At 45.4% G+C, this 21,472-nt stretch overlaps 2 protein-coding genes across 2 annotated transcripts; one reads left to right on the top strand and one right to left on the bottom strand.

Annotated features, from left to right (window-relative positions):
• Nucleotides 1-7,760: 7,760 nt before the first annotated feature.
• Nucleotides 7,761-9,615, top strand: LOC126020323 (5-beta-cholestane-3-alpha,7-alpha-diol 12-alpha-hydroxylase). The gene has a single exon (XM_049781765.1). It carries the CDS (start codon nt 7,815-7,817, stop codon nt 9,315-9,317), a length of 1,503 nt encoding a protein of 500 aa, XP_049637722.1. The 5' UTR covers nt 7,761-7,814; the 3' UTR covers nt 9,318-9,615.
• A 4,294-nt stretch (nt 9,616-13,909) lies between these two features.
• On the bottom strand, nt 13,910-15,374 carry ACKR2 (atypical chemokine receptor 2). The gene has a single exon (XM_049781769.1). The coding sequence runs from the start codon at nt 15,372-15,374 to the stop codon at nt 14,199-14,201; it is 1,176 nt and encodes a 391-aa protein (XP_049637726.1). The 3' UTR covers nt 13,910-14,198.
• Between the last annotated feature and the right edge of the window lie 6,098 nt (nt 15,375-21,472).

Here is a 21,472-nt window from a genome sequence, read left to right as displayed (position 1 = left end):
GATAGCACAGCGGCGTTTGCCTTGCAAGCAGCCGATCCAGGACCAAAGGTGGTTGGTTCAAACCCCAGTGTCCCATATGGTCCCCCGTGCCTGCCAGGAGCTATTTCTGAGCAGACAGCCAGGAGTGACCCCTGAGCAACGCCGGGTGTGGCCCAAAAACCAAAACCAAAACAAAACAAAACAAAAAAACTCTCAAGATTGAGTTTCAGGGGTACGATGTTCCAGACTTATACTAGGCTTGGTTGTGCTGCAAACTATCTGTGCTCTAGGTGTCGTCCTTTCTCCACTTTGTATCCTCTCTCAGCCATCAACAGCCCTTGCAACAAGACGAGCCATTCGTCGTTGGGTGCTTGCTAAACAGCTGCCCAGCTCTGCTTTGTGTTTGTTGCATACCTAGGAAAGAGGACAGTATTAAGCCTATTTTTATAGAATTGAAAACTGATACTCAAAGATGAACTTCCTCTGTAGATACGGTATTGAAGCAAAACCCAGGCCTTACAGACATTCTGGCTCTCCTAAATGAGGCTCCTGATGCTTTCCACGGCATTTCTGCCTCCCAGGCTGCGGGTTTCTTCTCTCCCTTAGCCATCAGCTATCCATGCAAGATTTGCCTGCACCAGCACCAATTCCATTTCTGAATGGCTTCCTCACTTTTTTCCTGCATGCTCTGAAACATCCACCTACTTTCTTCCTTATAGACAGTCTTTGTGTCCTTTTATCTTGAAAGCATGAGCTTTGTATGGTTTCTTTCTTTTTGGTGAAACATGAAGGAAGGAAGGAAGGAAGGAAGGAAGGAAGGAAGGAAGGAAGGAAGGAAGGAAGGAAGGAAGGAAGGAAGGAAGGAAGGAAGGAAGGAAGGAAGGGAGGGAGGGAGAAAGGGAGGGAGGGAGGGAGGGAGGGAGGGAGGGAGGGAAGGAACGGAGAGAGGGAGGGAGGGAGGAAGGGAAGAAGGGAGGAGGAAGGGAGAAGGAAGGAGGAAGGGAGAAGGAAGGAGGAAGGGAGGGAGGAAGGAAGAAATGAAGGAGGGAGGGAGGAAGGAAAGAAAGATAGAAGGAGGGAGGGAGAGAGGGAGTAGGTATGGAGGGAAGGAAGAAAGGAGGGAGGGAGGAAGGAAGAAGGGAAGGATGGAGGGAGGAAAGGAAGGCGGAAAGGAGGGAGAGGGGGAAAAGAAAGAAAGGAAGGAAGAAAGAAAGGAGAGAGAAAAGAAGAAAGGAAGGAGGGAAAAAGGAAGGAAGGAGAAAAGAAGAAAAGGAAGGAGGGAAAAAGGAAGGAGGTAGTGAAGAAAGGAAAGAGTGAGGGAGGGAAGAAATGAAAGAAGGGGAGGAAGGAGGGAAGGGGAGGGAAAGAAGGGAGGAGGGAGGAAGGAAAATGGAAGGAGGGAGGGAAGGAAGGAGGGAAGAAAGGAAGGAGGGAGAAAGGGAAGAAATGAAAGAAGGGAAGAGGGAAGATGGGAAGGAAGGAGGGAAGGAAGCAAGACAAGAAGAAAAGAGGGAAAGTGAAGGAAGGAGGGAAGAAAGCAAAGAAGAAAGAAGGGCAGGAGAAAGGGAAGGAAGGAAGAAAGAAGGAAAGAAGAGAGGTAGGGAATGAAGGAAGAAAGAAAGGAGGGAAGGAAGGAAAATGAGGGAGGGAGGGAAGAAAGGAAGGAAAAAAGAAAGGAAGGAGGGAAAGAAGGGAAGGAGGAAGGAAGGAGGGAGGTAAGGAAGGAGGGAGAGAAGGAAAGAGGGAGGGAAGGAAGGAGGGGAGGGAGGGAGGAAGGTAGTGAGGGAGGGAGGGAGGAAGGAAGGAGTTTCTAATTGATGGAGGTTACCTTTTAGCTTCTAATATTAACCTTCCGGAGTCCCACCATGCTTCTCTCTCTGATCTTCTCCCTCCAATGCACAACAAAATTGTAGCTGCATACCTTTTCCAGACAGTGATCTTACATCTCCCCAGTCCTTCCTTTGGCCATAAACTCCAAGGATTAGGTATCATATCTCTTGTTCTGGTCTATAGCAAAATCTCTTCCAGTAAAATCTCAGGAATATAATGGAGAAATGGGCCTGTTCTACATGAGGAGACAATACATTTTTGTGTGGATAGGAAGGATGGAAAGTAAGAATGAATGGAAGGTGGTGCTGCCATCAATGAAAAACTATCCAATGAGGCATGTGTGGTTGGAGTGAATGCATCCAGTTTCTGACTGGGTTCTAAAGTTGGGTGAGTTCAGAATGCTGAGTGATGTTTATTCTGAATACTCAGAAAGGAGTTCCTGGAGGCAGTTTATGGACATTTTCAGCTCCCTCCTGGGGGCTGTTGCAGAAGACAAAGGGAACTCACTTGAAAGGGCAGTTGGAAAAACTGTGGTTCAAAAGAACAGTCTTCAAAAACAGTCTTGTTTGTGCATTGATTTAGAAGTTAAAGAGTAGGGCCCGGAGAGATAGCACAGTGGGGTTTGCCTTGCAAGCAGCCAATCCAGGAACAAAGGTGGTTGGTTCGAATCCCGGTGTCCATATGGTCCCCTGTGCCTGTCCCAAGGAGGTATTTCTGAGCAGACAGCCAGGAGTAACCCCTGAGCACAGCCGTGTGTGACCCAAAAACCAAAAAAAAGAAGAAGTTAAAGAGTAATTTATTATTAATGGTGGGGGGCTTTGAGAGGGGTTTGTATCTGGGCCATAAATAGTGGTGTTCATAGACAACTCCCAACTCTGCTCAAGGATTGATCCTGGTGTTACTTGAGGGACCGTGTGTTGTCAGTTACCAGAATCAGACCTCTTGCATGCACAACATATTCTCAGTCCATTGAGCTACCTCTCCATCCTTAAAAGGCCTTTTTAGGAGTTTCAGAACTGGTTGGGTGGACCTGAACCTTACCTATTGCCACAACAGTGAATCTGCTTGAAAAAAGCCTTACAGGAGGTGGGCTGGCTTTCTGCTACTGCTGCAAGGGACTTAGTCTGACATCTCACTGTATACAGCTCACCTCAGGCCTCACATCTGAGAGCTGGCAAAGATGCCTCTACACTCTAAGCCCAGGTCTTCACTGTGAAATAGAGAAATTGATTTTAAGTCCCTATGCCTTCAAACATTTTATAATGCCAAAAATCTTCCTGATCTGCATTCTTCTGGAGAATTCTCCTGACAATCAACTCCAGGCCCAGGCTAAAACTTCAGAGACTGAAGTGTGAGCCTCTGGATGAAGAATTCTCAGCCTAGGAGCTGCTGTGGGCTTCCGTGGCTGTATTCCCTCACAGAATACCCATGGTGCAACCAGCACTTCTTACCAACTTTCCCTGCCATGGACTTAAATCCTTAGTGTTGGTGACTCTGTTCTTCAGATTAGGTCATCATACTACTGTGGATGCCTATGCTTCTATTCTCCCTTAGCTGGAGGTTGTGTGTACTTTGTGATCACACCACTCAGCAGACATGACTCCAATAAGACCCTACCCTCTCAGCAAACATCATGAAGACCAATGGTGAAGACAATATAAAGAAGATGATGAGGTATCACCAGGCTCTTTGGGACCAAGGGGTCAACATTCTATGGCTGAGACAACAGAAAAACTCTGGTCTAAGAAAGCTGATAATAGGGCCGGAGTGGTAGCACAGCAGTATGGCTTTTGCTTTCCATGCGACTGACCAGGGACAGACCTATGTTCGATCCTCAGCATCCTATATGGTTCCCTGAGCCTGCCAGGAGTGATTTCTGAGTGCAGAGTCAGGAGTAACCCTGAGCACCATTGGTTTGATGCAAAAACCAAAAGGAAGGAAGGAAAGAAGGAAAGAAAGAAAGAAAGAAAGAAAGAAAGAAAGAAAGAAAGAAAGAAAGAAAGAAAGAAAGAAAGAAAGAAAGAAAGAAAGAAAGAAAGAAAGAAAGAAAGAAAGAAAGAAAGAAAGAAAGAAAGAAAGAAAGAAGAAAAAGAAAGAAAGAAGAAAGCAGATAGTAAACACTAATCTAAGTTATTCTATGTTTGCCCCAAATTGTCACTTTAGAGCAGTACCTTTTAGGCAATACTTTTATTTCCATTTCATAGATTGTAGAATAACAGCCCTTGAATGGGGCTGAATGATGATGGATGGTGATGGAGGGGCCTTTCTCCTCCAGCTGGGGCCAAGCGTCTGCAACTCCCTACAGCCAGCAGGTCTGTAGGTTCAGGATAGCGGTGGGGAGAAAATCCACAGCAGCCAGGCTTCAGGAGACATCAGCTTTATTCAAGGCCCTAGTCACCACATGTGTGGCCTATCATAACCTTTCAAGCCATCTTCATTATTGGCCCTGTCATCTTAACGTGTTTCATCCATCTCCACCCTACCAGCTCTCTCTTGCTCATTCTCTCTCCATCCATCCTTCAAAATCTCTTTCCTCCCCTCAGGTAATCCTATTGATACCTCCCAAAGACCCCTCCCAGAAATGGGCAAGTCTTACTAGCAGGTAAGATTACACAGGAAGAATGGGAGATGGGCTAACAATAGATGAAGAAAAGAAACAGTGATGTTTAACTCATGGGAGGTGAGTGAAAAGAAAGGAGGGTGAAACTAAGAAAAGGTGCTTGTGTTGATTCAGCAGTAGTGTGTTTGCCTTGCATGTGGCCTACCTCCCTGGAACTGATCCTGGTTCAATCCCCAGCATCCCATATGGTCCTGTGACTGCTAGGAGCGATTTTTGAGTGCAGAGCCAGGAGTAACCCCTGAGCACAGCTGATGAGCACCCCCCTCAAAAAAAAAAAAAAAAAAAAGAATGAGGAAGGGGTAAGTGTTTGGTGCATTTTCTTTTCTTTTCTTCTTTTTTGTTTTTTAGAATACGACCAGCAGCACTCAGGGGTTACTCCAGGCACTGCACTTTGGAATTACTCCTGGCAGGCTCAGGGGCCCACATGGGATGATGCTGGGAACCCAGATCATTGAGTACAAAGACTTGCCTGTTGTGATATTGATCCAGCCCCACATGGTGCATTTTTGCTGAAAAGGCTAGCAATTAAGGAACAAATGATTCCATTCGTCAGCAGAGATATGAATGGGCTGTCAAAAGGGGTGTGGGATTAAGGATTAAAAAAATACCTGGCCTGGGGGCCGGGCGGTGGCGCTGGAGGTAAGGTGCCTGCCTTGCCTGCGCTAGCCCAGGATGGACCGCGGTTCGATCCCCCGGCGTCCCATATGGTCCCCCAAGAAGCCAGGAGCAACTTCTGAGCGCATAGCCAGGAGTAACCCCTGAGCGTCACAGGGTGTGGCCCAAAAACCAAAAAAAAAAAAAAAATACCTGGCCTGAAGGGCTGGAGAGATAGCATGGAGGTAGGGTGTTTGTCTTGCATGCAGAAGGAGTGGCTTGAATCCCGGCATCTCATAAGGTCCCCGACCCTGCCAGGAGTAATTTTTGAGCATAGAGCCAGGAGTAACCCCTGAGCGCTGCCGGGTGTGACCCAAAAATCAAAAGGATATATATATATATATATATACCCGGCCTGAACCATACCCACTATCTTCATAACAGAAAAACAGCCTGGCTCCTCTACCAAGCTGCAAAATAAAATGGCTACCAACTCTTCCAGACAATCTAGTCCTCAGTGATACCCCTGTGGAATTCTCAGAAAGGGATGGGGTGGGGGGTGGATTTACTTTTATCCTACTCCATCTGACAGAAATGTCCCAGTCTCTCCACTTAACCTTATCAAACTGCCAAGTCACCAAATTTATTTCAGACCCACAAATCCTGACACCTTATAGTTTTATAGTAGTGTCAGCCCAGTAGTATCATAGAAAATTTTATTGGAAAGTTACATAGTTATCTACCAACTTTAATGAGTCTAAACAGTAACACGAAAGGCTCAGCTAGCACAGTCCGGTAAATCCTTCAACCCTGACATTAGTAACAGTATGGACAGATATAACAATTATTGACCTTTGTTCTAAGTTTTGATGACTCTATTTGACTTTGTGTTATAACAAACAATATGAATTTGTTTGTGCCTGCATGGAGGCAGGCTATGGTAGTGGGTGAGAAATTAGAACAATGGTAAAGGGAAGATCACAGTAGTGGTGGGACTGGTGTTTGAACATTTCATGCCTAAAATGACTGTATTATGAACAACTTGATAAATTGTGGTGATATAATAAAAGAAACTTAAAAAGACAAAAGTACCTCACTGAGATTGAAGAGGTAAGGGCAGAATTTAAGCTAGTGGGGATCCAGAAGGCTGAGCAGTAATCTTCCTACAGAATGACTGATTACTCTGCCCATTAACTTTATTTTCTTCAAACATGGCTGGCTTCAAGAATAAGCCTGGGGCCGGAGAGATAGCATGAAGGTAGGGCATTTGCCTTGCATGCAGAAGGACTGTGGTTCAAATTCCTGCATCACATATGGTTCTCTGAGCCTGCCAGGAGCGATTACTGAGTGTAGAGCCAAAAGTAGCCCCTGAGCACTGCCGGGTTTGACCAAAAAACTAAACACCGAAAAAAAATTACAGAATAAGCCTCATAGAGCTAGAAGTCTTAGAGATATTTTTATATGATCCAAAACACAGGATGCCAGCTAGCAGATTGCAGTACCATCTGGCATCATGTAAAAAGAAAAATAAAAAAATGGCTAACTGCAAAAATAATGCATGCCATCAGTTACCAATCAAAGGACTCAAGAAACATGAGGCAAACTGTGTCATCTAAGTGCTGTAGATGCTAAACCATCTAATCAGCCAGAGGTAATTCTACCAAATTCCAAATTAAATGACAAATCAAAGGACAATAATTAGATCTCCCAAAGAGATATCTAGAACATAGGTAATAGGCATCATTCCTCATTTATTCATTCTCACTTCTCTCTCTCTCTCTCTCTTTTTTTTTTCTTTTTTGAGGGGATCTACACCCAGTAGTGCTCAGGACTTACTTTTGGCTCTGGACTCAGGGAATAGTCTTGGCTCAGAGGACCATACAGGATGCCAAGGATCAAAACTGGGTTGGTTGCGCACAAGTCGATCACACTACCTGCTATACTATCTGCCAGACCCATCTTTGTTCATTCTTATGGCATTTGCTCCCAAATGCTATCTTGTGAAAGTAACTCAAGAGATTTAAAAATTAATCAATATCTTAATAATAAGACCTGGAGAAAAAAAAATCAGAATAACTCATGGAAAAATTACTAATCAAAAATTCAGCAGGGGGAGCCGAAGAGATAGCATGGAGGTAAGGCTTTTGCCTTTCATGCAGAAGGTCATCGGTTTGAATCCCGTGCCTGCCAGGAGCAATTTCTGAGCATGGAGCCAGGAGTAACCCCTGAGCACTGCCGGGTGTGACCCAAAAACCAAAAACCAAAAAAAAAAAAAATCCAGCAGGGGGTCGGAGCAGTAGTGCAAGCAATGGGGCATTTGCCTTGCACGGGCTAACCTAGAACAGACTGAGGTTCAATCCCCCAGGGTCCCATATGGTTCCCCCAAGCCAGGAGCGATTTCTGAGCACATAGCCAGGAGTAACCCCTGAGTGTCACTAGGTGTGACCCCCCCCCCAAAAAAAAGAATATAAAGACTACTTTTTCCTAAAAAATATATATTTTTAATTTGCTGTGGAGAACTTGACATTAAACTGAAGCTTCCCTCTGCAAATCCTCCTAATCCTGCCTCCTGCAACTCTTCCTGGTCCCTCCCCCTCCTCCCACATAAACAAGTACCACCCAGATGCAAAGGTCAGGGGAATATTTTGCTCGAAGGTACTGTCTCTTCCAGTTTATTTCTACAATTTACAAAGGACAAGGTCCATTGGATTGGCTTTTTCATCCTGAATTTCTTCAAAACTCCACTGACGAAGAGAACTGTGGCCAGAGCTGAGACTGGAAGAACACAGCCATGATACTCTGGACTTTGGTGCTGGGATCCCTTCTGGTGGCTGGGGTTGGGTACCTGTGCCTTTTGCAGCTGGTCCGACAACGCAGACCCCATGAGCCTCCACTAGACAACGGCCCTTTGCCCTGGCTGGGTCATGCCATAGAATATCGGAAGAATATGTTTGAATTCCTGAAGCGCATGCGGGACAAATATGGGGATGTATTTACAGTGCAATTAGGGGGCAAGTACTTCACCTTTGTCATGGACCCCTTATCCTATAGCCCTATTCTCAAAGAAGCTCGGAAAAAATTAGATTTTGGCATATTTGCAGAAAAATTAGTGCTACAGGTATTTGGATTCCTGCCAAAGGAGGGAGATCACCAAATGATATATTCGGCCAGCCTCAAGCACCTCAAGGGGGAAGGCTTGGAGGAGCTCAACAAAGTCATGCTGGACAAACTCTCCTTTATTATCCTGGAACCTCTGAAGGAGAATACTGACCCTGGTTGGCAGGAGGATTCCCTCTTTGACTTCTGCTACAAGGTCATGTTCAAGGCTGGCTACCTGAGCCTGTTCGGCCACACCAAAAATAAGGAAGAAGACAAGCTTCAGACAGAAGAGTTATTTATCCAGTTTCGCAAGTTTGATCGCATGTTCCCCAGATTTGTCTTTTCTCTGTTGGGACCCAGGGAGTGGCGAGAAATAGGACGAATCAAGCGTTTCTTCTACAAGACACTCTCTGTGCAGAATAATCTGGAAAAGGATGGTTTGAGCGTCTGGATCTCGGACATGCTTCTGTATCTCAGAGAGAAAGATGTCACAGCAGACATGCAGGACAAATTCAACTTCATGATGCTCTGGGCCTCCCAGGGGAACACTGGGCCTACCTCATTCTGGATAATCTTGTTCCTCCTGAAGCACCCGGAAGCCATGCAGGCCGTGAGGGAAGAGGCCACCCAGGCACTGCGAGAGGCCAGTCTGGAGGGTAAGCAATCCTTTGACATGATGATCAACATTCTGGGTCGTACCCCGGTCTTGGACAGTGTGATGGAAGAGTCCCTGCGGCTGGGGTCGGCCCCCACCCTCTACAGAATGGTTCAAGAGGACTATACTCTCAAGACAGCCAATGGACAGGAGTACCCGCTCCGCCAGGGAGACATAGTGATCCTTTTCCCTTACCTCTCGGTGCACATGGACCCCGAGATCCACCCTGAGCCATATACTTTCAAGTATGATCGTTTCCTCAATCCCAATGGCAGCCGCAAAACGGACTTCTACAAGGGGGGCAAGAAGATCCACCACTACACCTTGCCATGGGGCGCTGGAATTTCCATCTGCCCTGGGAGATTCTTTGCCCTCAGTGAGATGAAGCTCTTCATCCTGATGATGGTTGTGCACTTTGACTTGGAGCTGGTACACCCAGATGCACCTGTGCCTCCTATAGACCCCCAACGCTGGGGCTTTGGGACCACCCATCCCACTCATGATGTGCAGTTTCGCTACCGTCGGCGGCCCACTCAGTGAACTCAGCCACAGTGGCTGTGCAGCCAGCCACCTGACCACAGGACTCCCTCAGGTCTCTATGCCCCCTGACCCCTCTGAAGCCCCAGGTCTCCATCAACCATCTCCCCTCTAGTTCTGGGGCACCCCATCTCCTGATGGCCAGAGAATCATTTTCCAAAAGTGCCTGGCTGCCTTTCAGATTCATCACCTTCAAAATATCCCACATTTCAGTTTTACCAATGTTTGCCAATTTCCAAATGTTCAACCCAGTGCAATTTGATTTTGCCAGCTTCCTCTAATGAAACTGTTGAGTACTGTTGCTTGCTTGTCTGTTTATCCCATGTTGGCTACTTATGAGCGCCTTCTAGGATCTTACCCTCCCATCCTCTGTTGAAAAGTGACCACTCAAAGCACTCTAGCATGGTAGATCTCACAGACCATCTGTCATCATCTGTCATGTGTCTCTTAGATGTCTTGGTTTCCTAGTACTTGGCTTCTTATTTCTTCACCTCTGGAATTCTGTTTGGTAAGTCTGGATTAAATTATAGGAACCTGACTCTCACTTTATCTAATTGGTTTTGTATCCTAAAATCCTCTCTTACCCCATCTACTCCTTGCCCCGCTCAGCATTCTATTATGTGAGAAAGTGACAATTGGGTTCCAGACACGCTGACAGGCTGGATAGGGTAAAAGGGTGCTACTATCAAGACTGCCTTGTGGCAGGGCTCTGGCTAAAGCTAGATCAAGATGGGGAGTGCTTGGGATAGCAGGCAGAGGGTCAGGCAGTAGCCCCCACCACCCCTGCAAGGAACATCTATTGAGGTTTCCCTATTTTTCCTATCCAACAAATTTGACTGGCCCCTTTGTTTCTCTTGAAGCTTCTTGTTCCATTCAGAGAATAGCAGAATAATCAGACATTTGTCTGGGTAGGGGTCTGGGGTCAGAAGGAGGAGTCTGCTCCCTTTGCTATAAGACACCAGGTCAGGGCCTGCCTTTCTCTGGGTCTAGATGCTTCCCAAATAGATGTCTGCCTGGAGTGTGGTCAGAAGAAGCTGGAAGAACTTACCTGTTCCACTAGGGACTGGAACCCATGAGGAGTCAGGTAAGGAGTTTAGGACAAAAAAAAAAAAAGGGGGAAAGGGATCCCAGAGTTTACAATGACCCCATATCACTGCATCCTGTGACATCCTGGAAAGGCCGCATATCTGGGGCCTTCACCTACCTCTCAGGCCTTCCCTGGACCTCATGGTGCCCCCTCTTTTTCCTGGCATTCAAAGCAAGATGAACCAGGAGGCTGATCTAGAGGCCTAAGAAGAGCCTGAGAATCCAACTCATTGTTAAGAGGTTCCAGGATTAGTGGCCACAAGCAGGTCTCCCAGGAGTTCCATGTCTCTTCAGTTTGTCTGAGACTAAAGGAGGCCTTGGTGGATCTGCAGGAAGATAGAAGCCAGAGCTCTTATCCACAGCCAGGGTTAAGCACCACATCAAAGGCCTCCAGCAGGCTGAGCACCCATATAGGAGAGGTGCTGCCACAGAGGATGGGCTCCTGGCACCTGGAGGCCTATGCCCTTGAGATGGGGTACTGCTAAAGACTCGTCTCTAAGAATCACATTCCCTTCCCTAGCTGAAACTTCCAGACTACTCACTGCCTACCCCACCCATTCTTTCTCTCAGTTACTTTTTTTTGTTTATTTGTTTTTGTTTTTGGGTCACACCCGAACCAATGACCTTCTGCATGAAAGGCAAATGCTTTATCTCCATGCTATCTCTTGGCCCTTCTGTTTCTTTTTTTGTTTTTGTTTTTTGTTTTGTTTTGTTTTTGGGTCACACCCAGCAGTGCTCAGGGGTTACTCCTGGCTCTACGCTCAGAAATCGCTCCTGGTAGGCACAAGGGACCATATGGGATGCTGAGATTCGAACCACGGTTCTTCTGTATGCAAGGCAACATCCTACCTTCATGCTATCTCTCAGTTTCTTCTTTCTACACCATTTTTAATTTCACCCTCAATACCTTTTCTTCTCAAGACAACAGAAAAGCCACTTTCCAGCACTAACTTTTTACCAAACTTTTTACTAGGTCAAAGGGGATACACCAGGGGCAGACTATGGACACCTGGGAAAAAGCAAGATTTCCCCATGGGCAGTAACTGCTGAGAAGGTTCACATGGAACTTAACTATTCCTGGACAGAACCATCCTGCCTTCCTCTCCATCCAGCTCAAGGAACCACTCTTCAACCTCCCAGTCTAAAAGCAAGAGAAGCTTAGAGATTTTCCTGGGACTCCAGAGTGTGTGGGACAGTGCAAACAGGGAGTATCACAGAGACAAGCACTAGGCTGGAAAGTGAAGTGAAGATGGGTGCAGAGGGTTCTGTTTAGATGACAAGTGTGAGAGGCAACACAGGTTGGTTTTCTAGCCAGTGCCAGTGTGTCTTCTTATAACCTGTGCTGAAAGCAGAGTAGGCACTATAGGACTCATAGGACACTGAGAAGGATGAATGAGTCACTTCTAGCTAGCTCTTCTCTCCTTCTCGCAAAGTTCCAGGGCATTTCTTATATATCTATTTGTTGCAGGGAACACACTCACACCCACCTTGAGAAAACTACATAGAAAAGCCCAAAGTGCATGCCCAGACCCATATAGCCCTAGTGACACTATCAGGTCAGACCCACCTACATAGCTCTTGAGCCTACACACAAATCATGCAGCAGTACAACACATGCCCACACTCACACACTGTCAGAACTGACAACAATGTGTCACTTGCCAAGCTGAATTGGACCCTGTTGAGACAGTCTAATCTGTATTGCATGAGGCAGGACTGAAGACCCTTATCAGGTATGATTTCAGGAACTCTAAAACACAAGCTCTCCCCTGCCCCCTCAAATGGGCCCCTTCAACACAGAACTTCATTTCCCAAAGGTCTGAGGGAACTCCTGAGAGTGGCCCTTGGCAGGGGGTGATGGCACAAAAAGAAGAGGCACCAAGGATTTCGAATGACCCTGGAGACTGACCTGCCAATGATGTGTTTTTATTTTATTTTATTTTGGTTTTTGGGTCACATCCAGTGACTCTCAGGGGTTACTCCTGGCTCTGTTCTCAGAAATCACTCCTGCAGGCATGGGGGGACCATATGGGATGCCAGGGTTCGAACCACCATCTGTCCTGGATCTGCTACATTTGCAAGGCTAACATCCTATCCCTGTGCTATCTCTCCAGTCCCGATGATGCCTATTTTTAAGACTGGGAAGAATACTCACCAACTGCTCAGTATTCTCTATCTACCCAGCCTCTCATTAAAAACATAAAATACATGAGTTGGAGATGTGGCTCAGTGGTGGAACACATGTCTTATTTGGGTGAGACTCTGATCTTCAACACTGTTTTAGAAAACACCTAAGTGAGCGCCTACACATTGCTTGCACTCACTGAAAAATAGGGATGCAGCTCTTCCTATGGCAAGTTTCAGATTTCCTGGGCTTCTATGCATCCAGCATGTGCTCTCTCAACTTCCATCCCACCCACCGAAGTTTCCCTACACACACTGCTACCTACCAGGCTTTGTGCTGAGGTTGACACAACTGACAAATGTGGCAAGACCAGGGCAGATTTTGTCAGATAGTTCTGTGATGTGGGGGAGGGCAATATGTAGTTCAAAAGTTCAGGACAGAGGTATTACTGTGGACTCTGCCCCAGGGATCCCTGAAGGAAGGATTTGCAGCAGCTATGTCAATGATCAGGAAGGATGACTGAGCTCCACAAGAATGAACAACCCCAACCAAGCAAAGTCAGCAATCCGGATTCTTTAGATTTTGAGTCACAAAACCTTAAATTGGAAAGTAGTTTATTAATTTACATAGCTGTCAAGCTCAGGGTTGAAAGGAGCTTTACTCTTCTTGGATTCTGGGCTCAAAACGCTGCCCCCAGACCCTAGGCATTCATTGTGCCATCATGGCACCATCTGAAGTTGAGTTATTGTAGGAACAGCTCAGGCCTCATAGTCTCTTGCTTTGATTTCATGACTGTTCAAAATGGTTCTCCAGCTAAGCTTGATACATGCCCATGCCAAAGTGTATTGCTGTCCTTGGGAAACATATGCTGATAATGACCCAGGTGTCTTCTACCCAACCTCCACACAAAGCATGGGGCAGAAAACCAAAGAGTGATTCCCCAGAATAAATAGGGTTCTTCCACAAGACAAAGGTAGGAGTGTTCCTAGAAAAGGGTACCAGCCAGGGAACTAGCAGCAAAAAGCTAGGAGGTGAAAGTGTGCAGGAAAGAGTCGAGGCATCAGATACCCAAAGAATGAAAGGGAAGTAAAGGTAGTTAAGGGTGCAAGGGATATGGAATTTGACTTGCAAAAGCTCCAGATTCTAAGTTAGACCAAATTTTGGGACTATTTTTCAAGCCCTGGATCCTAAAAAGCTGCCAAACAGCACATAACATGGTTTATCTACAACCCTGCCTTCAGAAAATTCATGGGTAGCTCACAAATGGGCATATCTAATGCCCTCTCAACTACCATATACTGGAGCCACCACCAAGGCAGCAAGGATGAGCCAGGAACTATATTTTCCCAGCTCAGCTATGGGGAGAGTAACAATGCAATGGAAAAAGAACCTCCTGCTACAGTAAGGGACCTGGGAGTGATGGCTAAATGCATCTGGACCACTGTGCCCACGTGACCAGGTGCAGATTAGATAATAGGAAATACGGAAGTCATCTGGAAAGCTATGGGAGCAGTTCTAACAAGAGCATATGAGGTCCTTCAAGGCAATGCAAAGGAAAGGAAGATGGCAAGAGAGAATGAATGCTACTGATGTCAACAACTGAGAGCAGACTACTGGGTTTAGCCACCTACCTAGTCATAGATCCCCTAGGAGATATCTGGGCCCCATTGTCCTCAACAGACTGCTACGCTGGTTTCATCTTTCTCCACACCCCCTTTGTGAAGACAACCCTCTACCTGTCTCTCCCCTAAGTCATTCATGCTGGTCATTTCTTCTTGGGCAGTGATGTTGCTCGTCTCAGAACAGTTGGATGGTGAGGCCTGGGCAGGACAGGGGGTCTGGTGCCATTTGAGTATAGTGGCCAGGAAAACCTTGAGGTACTGACGAAAGCGGGAACTGGAGAAAGCATAGAGGACAGGGGTGAAGCAACAGTGCAGAAAGGCAATGCTCTCGGTCACCTGCAGTGCATAGTCTAAGTTCTGGCTGACCATGCAATCCCCGAAGACCTGCAGATCCAGCAATGAGTGCAAAAACAAAGTGAGATTATACGGGAACCAGAGCACAAAAAAGGCCACTACCAGTGCCACAGCTATCCTTAGAGCCCGGCCCTGGCCAGGAGGCCTCAACTTGACCAGCACACAGCCAATTCTGGAGTAGAAGAAAGCCATGGCAAGGAGTGGAAAGAGAAACCCCAAGAAGTTCTGCTGAAAGCGAAGGAAGAGTTTCCAGGTGGTCCCGTGCCCTCCAAAATCAGCATAGCAGTTCCACACACCCACAGGGTTTTCATGTGTGCGCACAAAGACCATATCCGGGATAGAGACCATGATAGCCACAGTCCACACTATTGCAGCAAGAAGGAGGCTCTTGGCCCTGGTCCTTAGTTTGTGGTGGGGCTGAGCATGAACAATCTCCAGGTATTTGTCCAGGCTCATGCAGCTGATGAAGAAGATGCCGCTGTAGAAGTTAATGGTATAGAGGACGCTCACAGCCTTACACAGGAAGTTCCCAAAGACCCAATGCCAGGCGATGGAGATGCCCCAGAATGGTAGTGTCACCACGAACAGGAGGTTGGAGATGGCCAGATTTAGAAGATACACCTCAGTCATCCGTCTGCGAGGCACGTACCGGAGCAAGACTATGAGGAGAAGGAGGTTCCCAGTCAGGCCCAGCACAAAGATCAAACTGTAGAATATTGGCAGGAAGACTTTGCTGAAGGACAGCACCTCATCCTTTCTGCACAGCATGAAGGCCACATCGTCCAGGTAGTACTCGTAGTCATAGAAAGAGCTGCTGTTCTCAGAACTGGGGACCTCAGTGGTGAACAGCAAAGGAGAGGTGGTAAGGGCCATGCCGGAACTCTGGAGCTCTGCAGAGCAAAGAGCAGGGTAAGAGAAGCAAAATAAAACCAGGCATTCCCTTCCTCTCCCCAAACCCACTTCTGCTCCTGAACTGGCATATCCAGCAGAACTCTGAACAGCTGACCTCAAGCACTAGAGTCTAACAAGGGTAGACTTGTTTTAATAATAGTTTATTTTCTTTATTTTCTCTTATCATATAAAAAGGTTAATAGTTATGGTCAGAGGAATAGTACAGTAGTGGGGTGCTTTCCCTAAACATCACCACTCAGGTTTGATCCCCAGTATTGCTTATGGTCCCCTAAAGTCTGCCAGGAGTGATTCCTGAGCACAGAGCCAGGATAGACCTGAGCACAGCTAGGTGTGGTCCAACTTCCATCCTAAAAGACTGGTAATGCCCTGCAGATTTGTCTTTATTATACATGGTTCCAAGTCACACATTTCTTGGATCTTCACATTTTCCCCATATGTTGCTTGTGCTTACTCCTCTTCATATGCCTTATGACACATTTTTAAATGACAGCTTGTCTTCAGTGGATTATGTATGATCTATAAATGCACAGTATGTCCACTCAGGTTTGAAATTTTATTTTCTTCCTTTACCTAAGAATTTGTTTCCTTTACTTTGTATAGTTGACTATTTTATTTATAAGTATTTATTCTCATTTTAATATCCTCATTTATAGATATTTAACATTTTTAAATATTTTTTTATTAAATCTAAGTGTGCTTGTAACAGAAAGCTGTTATAACTTTTTAATGAACCTAGGATCTATTGTGTCCTTCTATATCTGTTTCCCCATCTTTAAAATGATCATAATAATGGTGTTTAACTCTTGAATTTCATGTGAGCATTCAATGTAGTCATGTAGTTACATTCTACAAAGTTCTCCCAGAACACAACAGGTATTTATTTTATTTTTAGTTTAAATTATTGCTTTTCCAGAACTGATTCCATTCACTTTTCATCAGTTTCTTCTCCCCTCGCTATGTCTAAACCAATGTCGTCACTAGAGACTCAGCTGGCTAACATGCAGATGATGTCTAGGATTTTTCCCCTTACTCACCTATTACCACCCTGTGATTCTCCTCTAGCTCCATTTATACCTATTGACTATACCCATTTATCTCCAAGTCCCACAAAAACTTACACATGACACTCTAATAAAAATAAGACAAATGGAGGGGCTGGAGTGGTGGCGCAGCAGTAGAGCGTCTGCCTTGCACGCGGCTGACCCACTGACCTCGGTTCAATCCCTTGGAGTACCATAAGGTCCTCCAAGCCAGGAGGGACTGACTTCTGAATGCATGGACAGGAGGAACCCCTGCACATCACCGTGTGTGGCCCAAAAACCAGAAAAAAAAAAAAAGACAAATGGAGACTTGGGAATTGGTTTAAAGAGGTGAAAATTTGCATGTGGTAGTCCAAATTCTATCCCCAGAAACACATGGTCCCTGAGTACAAAATTAAAAAGATAAATGGACCAGGATGCAAATTAAGGGTAGAGTTCATTCTGTGGAGATGTGAGGCCCTTGGTTGGATCCCTGTTACCACTCCAAAATTTACTGAAATAGGACACATGAAGCAAAAAAAAAAAATCATACTCTGAAGGAATAAAATGATATGAAAGAGAAAAAAAAAGGAATGACAGATACAGAATTCAAGATGAAGCCACATGAGTAGAAGTCAAAGACATGGGAAAGGGTGGTCTATGGTCACCTCTGGGACATTGAAATTCCCTCTGCGACAGTGATTTCCAAGTTTTAATTGTATCATTAAAATGATAAGCTTTTGGGGCCGAAGAGATAGCATGGAGGTAAGGCGTTTGCCTTTCATGCAAAAATGTCATCGGTTCGAATCCCGGCATCCCATAGGGTCCCCCGTGCCTGCCAGGAGCAATTTCTGAGTGTGGAGCCAGGAGCAACCCCTGAGCACTGCCGGGCGTGACCCCTCAAAACACACACACACACACACACAGACACACAAAAGTTATAAGCTTCTGATAAGAATTTGTCATCGTAGAACTTGGGAGACGGCTCACCAGTCTGAAGCACAGGCTTTAGGCACTACATGGTTCCTGAGCACTGCTATGAGTGAAGACCCTAAGCACCAAGTTGGGAGTAACCCGAACACCACTACTTGTAACTGAAAAAACAGACAAGAGTCTGTCAAGAACCATGGATTAGAACCAACCTTACACTATCCAGAAGGAGTGAACTTTTGGGCTTATGCTTTAGATTGTCATGAGTGTGGAAAAGAAAAGAACAGGTGGCCCAAACAAACCATCCTTCACAGCTGCCAGGGAAGGAGTCTAGGGATGACAACGGGCCACACAGAAATTCAATTCTGCTCCTCCATTCACTGCCACATTTTATTTTTTACTCTTTCCTTCAAATAAATGTTGTTATATGTTTTTACTTGATTTCCTACCAATTTGTATTTCTTCTGTGGATTCTGTGTTGTTTTGATCAGAAGGTTTTATGCATTAGGAGTTTAGATTTTACAAAACAATAGACAGATGCTTTAGTCAAACATTTTTGCTTGGTTTTGGTCTAGGTAGAATTTTGAAAGTAATGTGAGTTCAGGCCTTTAGCTGACTCTTGTGTTCCTGGCACTGCAGCTGAGGCAGGCCATCTCCCCAGGGTACCCAGGAGTCATAATCTCTGTCCCACCCTTGGTTCCTGTCCAATGGCTTCTGGACCAGATGATGGAGCAAAATTACAGACACTCTGTCCCCACCCCAGGAGCTCAGTTTTAGTGACTTTTATTAGTATGGGACTCTATTTCAACTTCTTCAGGAATCTGAACCTATGTCTTTGTATTCTAGCCCCTCATTCCTCCTCTGTGTATCTGGGATCTCATGTCCCTTGGACTTCCCTGGCCAGTGCCACTGTGTCCCCATACTGTAGGGCATGGAAGTGTCAGCTGTGGGGAATAAGTGCAGGGAATGTCCTGTACTTAGTCCTGATCAGGCCACATTAGTCAGGAATTGTTGGTAACTACGTATAAGCTGCTCTGAACTGTGGACATTGATCTTTATCCTCATCTAGTTTCTCAAAGCCCTTGTCTTTTATTTGTACAAAAACCAAATTCTATTGGTTGCTGGATTCAAATTCTATTGATTGCTTGAACTACAGTTGAAGATCAGTAGGCATGAGGTGGGCTAGACCAGGTTACCTTTACAGGGCTTCCTCTAGCATATTCTGTTTTCTTGCCTCTTATATTTTTGGCCTCTTTAGCTTTCACTGGAAAATTTTCCAGGTCCTCTCCACCCCTGACCTTCCAGGCCTCCCAAAACATTCACCAATGAGACTAGCAAAAGAAACCCACAGGTCAAGTATGCATAACTATCAGCCTAGCACCTTTATGGTTACTGTCATGATGGCAAATCAAGAAGAAACCAATAGCCCCCTTCAACCAAAAGCAAAGTAACTTTCCCAAAAGACCTTGGAAGAAAGTGGGCTGAGCTACATTGGATCGTAGGTCTTTATACAGAAACTATGCCTTGGCCATATGTCCGTATGTGCATTCCATAAGGGATCTATATGCCAGTTACTGAAAGAGGTCACCTAAGAAAAGTGTGATTTAGGCTCAAGAAGTCTTGGTTGCCCATAATATTGCCCTCTTGACAGTTTGGTCTTTGATTTCTGTTTGTTTGTTTGTTTGTTTGTTTGTTTTTTTTGGTTTTTGGGCCACACCCGTTTGACGCTCAGGGGTTACTCCTGGCTATGTGCTCAGAAATCGCCCCTGGCTTGGGTGGACCATATGGGACGCCGGGGGATCGAACCGAGGTCCTTCCTTGGCTAGCACTTGCAAGGCAGACACCTTACCTCCAGCGCCACCTACCCGGCCCCTGTTTGTTTGTTTGTTTTGTGTCACATTTGGCAGCATTCAGAGGTTACTCCTGGCTTTGCACTCAGAAATTGCCCTCTTGTCAGTTTGGTCTTTGATTTTTTTGGGGATTGATTTTCTGTTTGTTTGTTTGTTTGTTTGTTTGTTTTGTGTCACACTCGGCAGCATTCAGAGGTTACTCCTGGCTTTGCACTCAGAAATTACTCCTGGCAGGCTTGGGTTACCATATGGGATTCCAGGGATCAAACTCAGGTTGACTGTACGCAAGGCAAACACTGTACCCCCTGTGCTATTGCTCCAGCCCCAGTCTGGCCTTTGATCTTATCTAAGGCTATTTGAAAGACACAGCCTTTCAAGATATTCATATCTTAGTCCCTAAAACCTATGAATACCTAAAGAGACTTCACAGGCATGATTAAATAAGGATCCTGAGATAGGCAGTTTCCTGAATTATCCAGCTATTTATCTTATTAAAAGGTCCAATGTGGGGCCGGAGAGATAGCATCAAGATAGGGTGTTTGCCTTGCATGCAGAAGGATGATGGTTCGAATCCCAGCATCCCATATGGTCCCCCGAGCCTGCCAGGAGTGATTTCTGAGCATAGAGCCAGGAGTAACCCCTGAGAGCTGCCGGATGTGACCCAAAAACAAACAAACAAAAAGGTCCAATGTAGCCACCAGGTTCCTTAAAAGTGGGGGGTAGGAGTGTATAAAGATATGAAGAAGACACCAAAGAAATTATGAAAGAAGACAGGTGTGATAGTGAGTGCAGCTATAAAACAGTAAATGCAAACTAGAAAAAGCAAGAAAATAGGTACTCCCTTGAACTTCTGGAACAAATTCAGCCTTGTCGACCCATTTTAAACTTTTGACCACCATGGCTGTATGATAATAAATCCATGCTATTTTAATCCACATGACTTATGGTGATGTGATACAGTTCCAGTAAGTTATAGCCTTTAGAGAGAGACAGAGAGAATATTGATAAATGCATCTAAACAGGAAGGCAGACATGTTTTCTGAGCTCACAGATAAATGTTGCCATGCATTCTTTTCCATAATACTGGAAAGCAGAGCTACTAGGATTCTCATTCCCTTGGTAAGGAAACTGAGACAAGTGAAGCCCAGTGGCTCATTCTTCAGTCCAGCAGATGAATGGTCCAGGATTAGATGACTCTAACAAGGTAGATCCAGTGGCCTGATCCCTTATGAAATGCACTTGAATTTGTTTTGTTTGCTTGTTTTTGTGATGTCATGGATGAAATCCAATGCCTCACACATCCACAGCTACTATGAAGTCATACCCTTGGTTGTGAAAGTTCATTTTGTAGGCTATACCTCTGAGGGTGGGGATTTATGGCCCCAACAATGAGTGACAGAGTTCCTACAGGTTCCTAATGGTTAATAGGAGTCATCCTACAGGATTACCAGAATCAGTTCTGTTCCTCTGAGGCTCTCAACAAATCATCATAAAATTAACCAATTCTATATTTATGATGTCAAGTTGGTAGCTTGAAATTGGTCATGGTGGGAATATTCCCACCAAGGAAAATGCTATAATTCGGAGTATCCCTTTCCTTTCCTTCCCTTCCTCATCTCTGAGGGATGGTGGTTAAACCTTTCCAGGATTTCCCTGATCAGAACCTTGCAAACTTCACTGAACCCTGCCTACCTCACCAATCTCTGTCAATCTCTCACCACCTTCCTCCTTCCCCTTTCTACATCAGTCCCACAGCTTTCCTCCTTTCCAGTTAAGATTCTGGGGCCGGAGAGATAGCATGGAGGTAAGGCATTTGCCTTTCATGCAGAAGGTCATCAGTTCGAATCCCAGCATCCCATATGGTCCCCCGTGCCTGCCAGGAGCAATTTCTGAGCATGAAGCCAGGAATAACCCCTGAGCACTGCTGGGTGTGACCACAAAAAGAGAGAGAGAGAGAGAGAGAGAGAGAGAGAGAGAGAGAGAGAGAGAGAGAGAGAGAGAGAGAGAGAGAGAGAGAGAGAGAAAAGAAGGAAGGAAGGAAGGAAAGAAAAAGAAAGAAAGAAAGAAAGAAAGAAAGAAAGAAAGAAAGAAAGAAAGAAAGAAAGAAAGAAAGAAAGAAAGAAAGAAAGAAAGAAAGAAAGAAAGAAAGAAAGAAAGAAAGAAAGAAAGAAAGAAAGAAAGAAAGAAAAAGAAAAGAAAAGATTCTTTGATCCAGGATGGTGGTTCGAATCCCGCCATCCCATAAGAAAGAAAGAAAGAA

Source organism: Suncus etruscus, chromosome 10 (genome assembly GCF_024139225.1).
Source record: "Suncus etruscus isolate mSunEtr1 chromosome 10, mSunEtr1.pri.cur, whole genome shotgun sequence".
Taxonomy (NCBI): domain Eukaryota; kingdom Metazoa; phylum Chordata; class Mammalia; order Eulipotyphla; family Soricidae; genus Suncus; species Suncus etruscus.
This window is presented reverse-complemented; position numbering and strand designations above follow the sequence as displayed.

Bases quoted from the DNA above. Each gene is read 5' to 3' on its own strand.
- LOC126020323 (XM_049781765.1), top strand. From the start codon at position 7,815: ATGATACTCTGGACTTTGGTGCTGGGATCCCTTCTGGTGGCTGGGGTT.
- ACKR2 (XM_049781769.1), bottom strand. From the start codon at position 15,374: ATGGCCCTTACCACCTCTCCTTTGCTGTTCACCACTGAGGTCCCCAGT.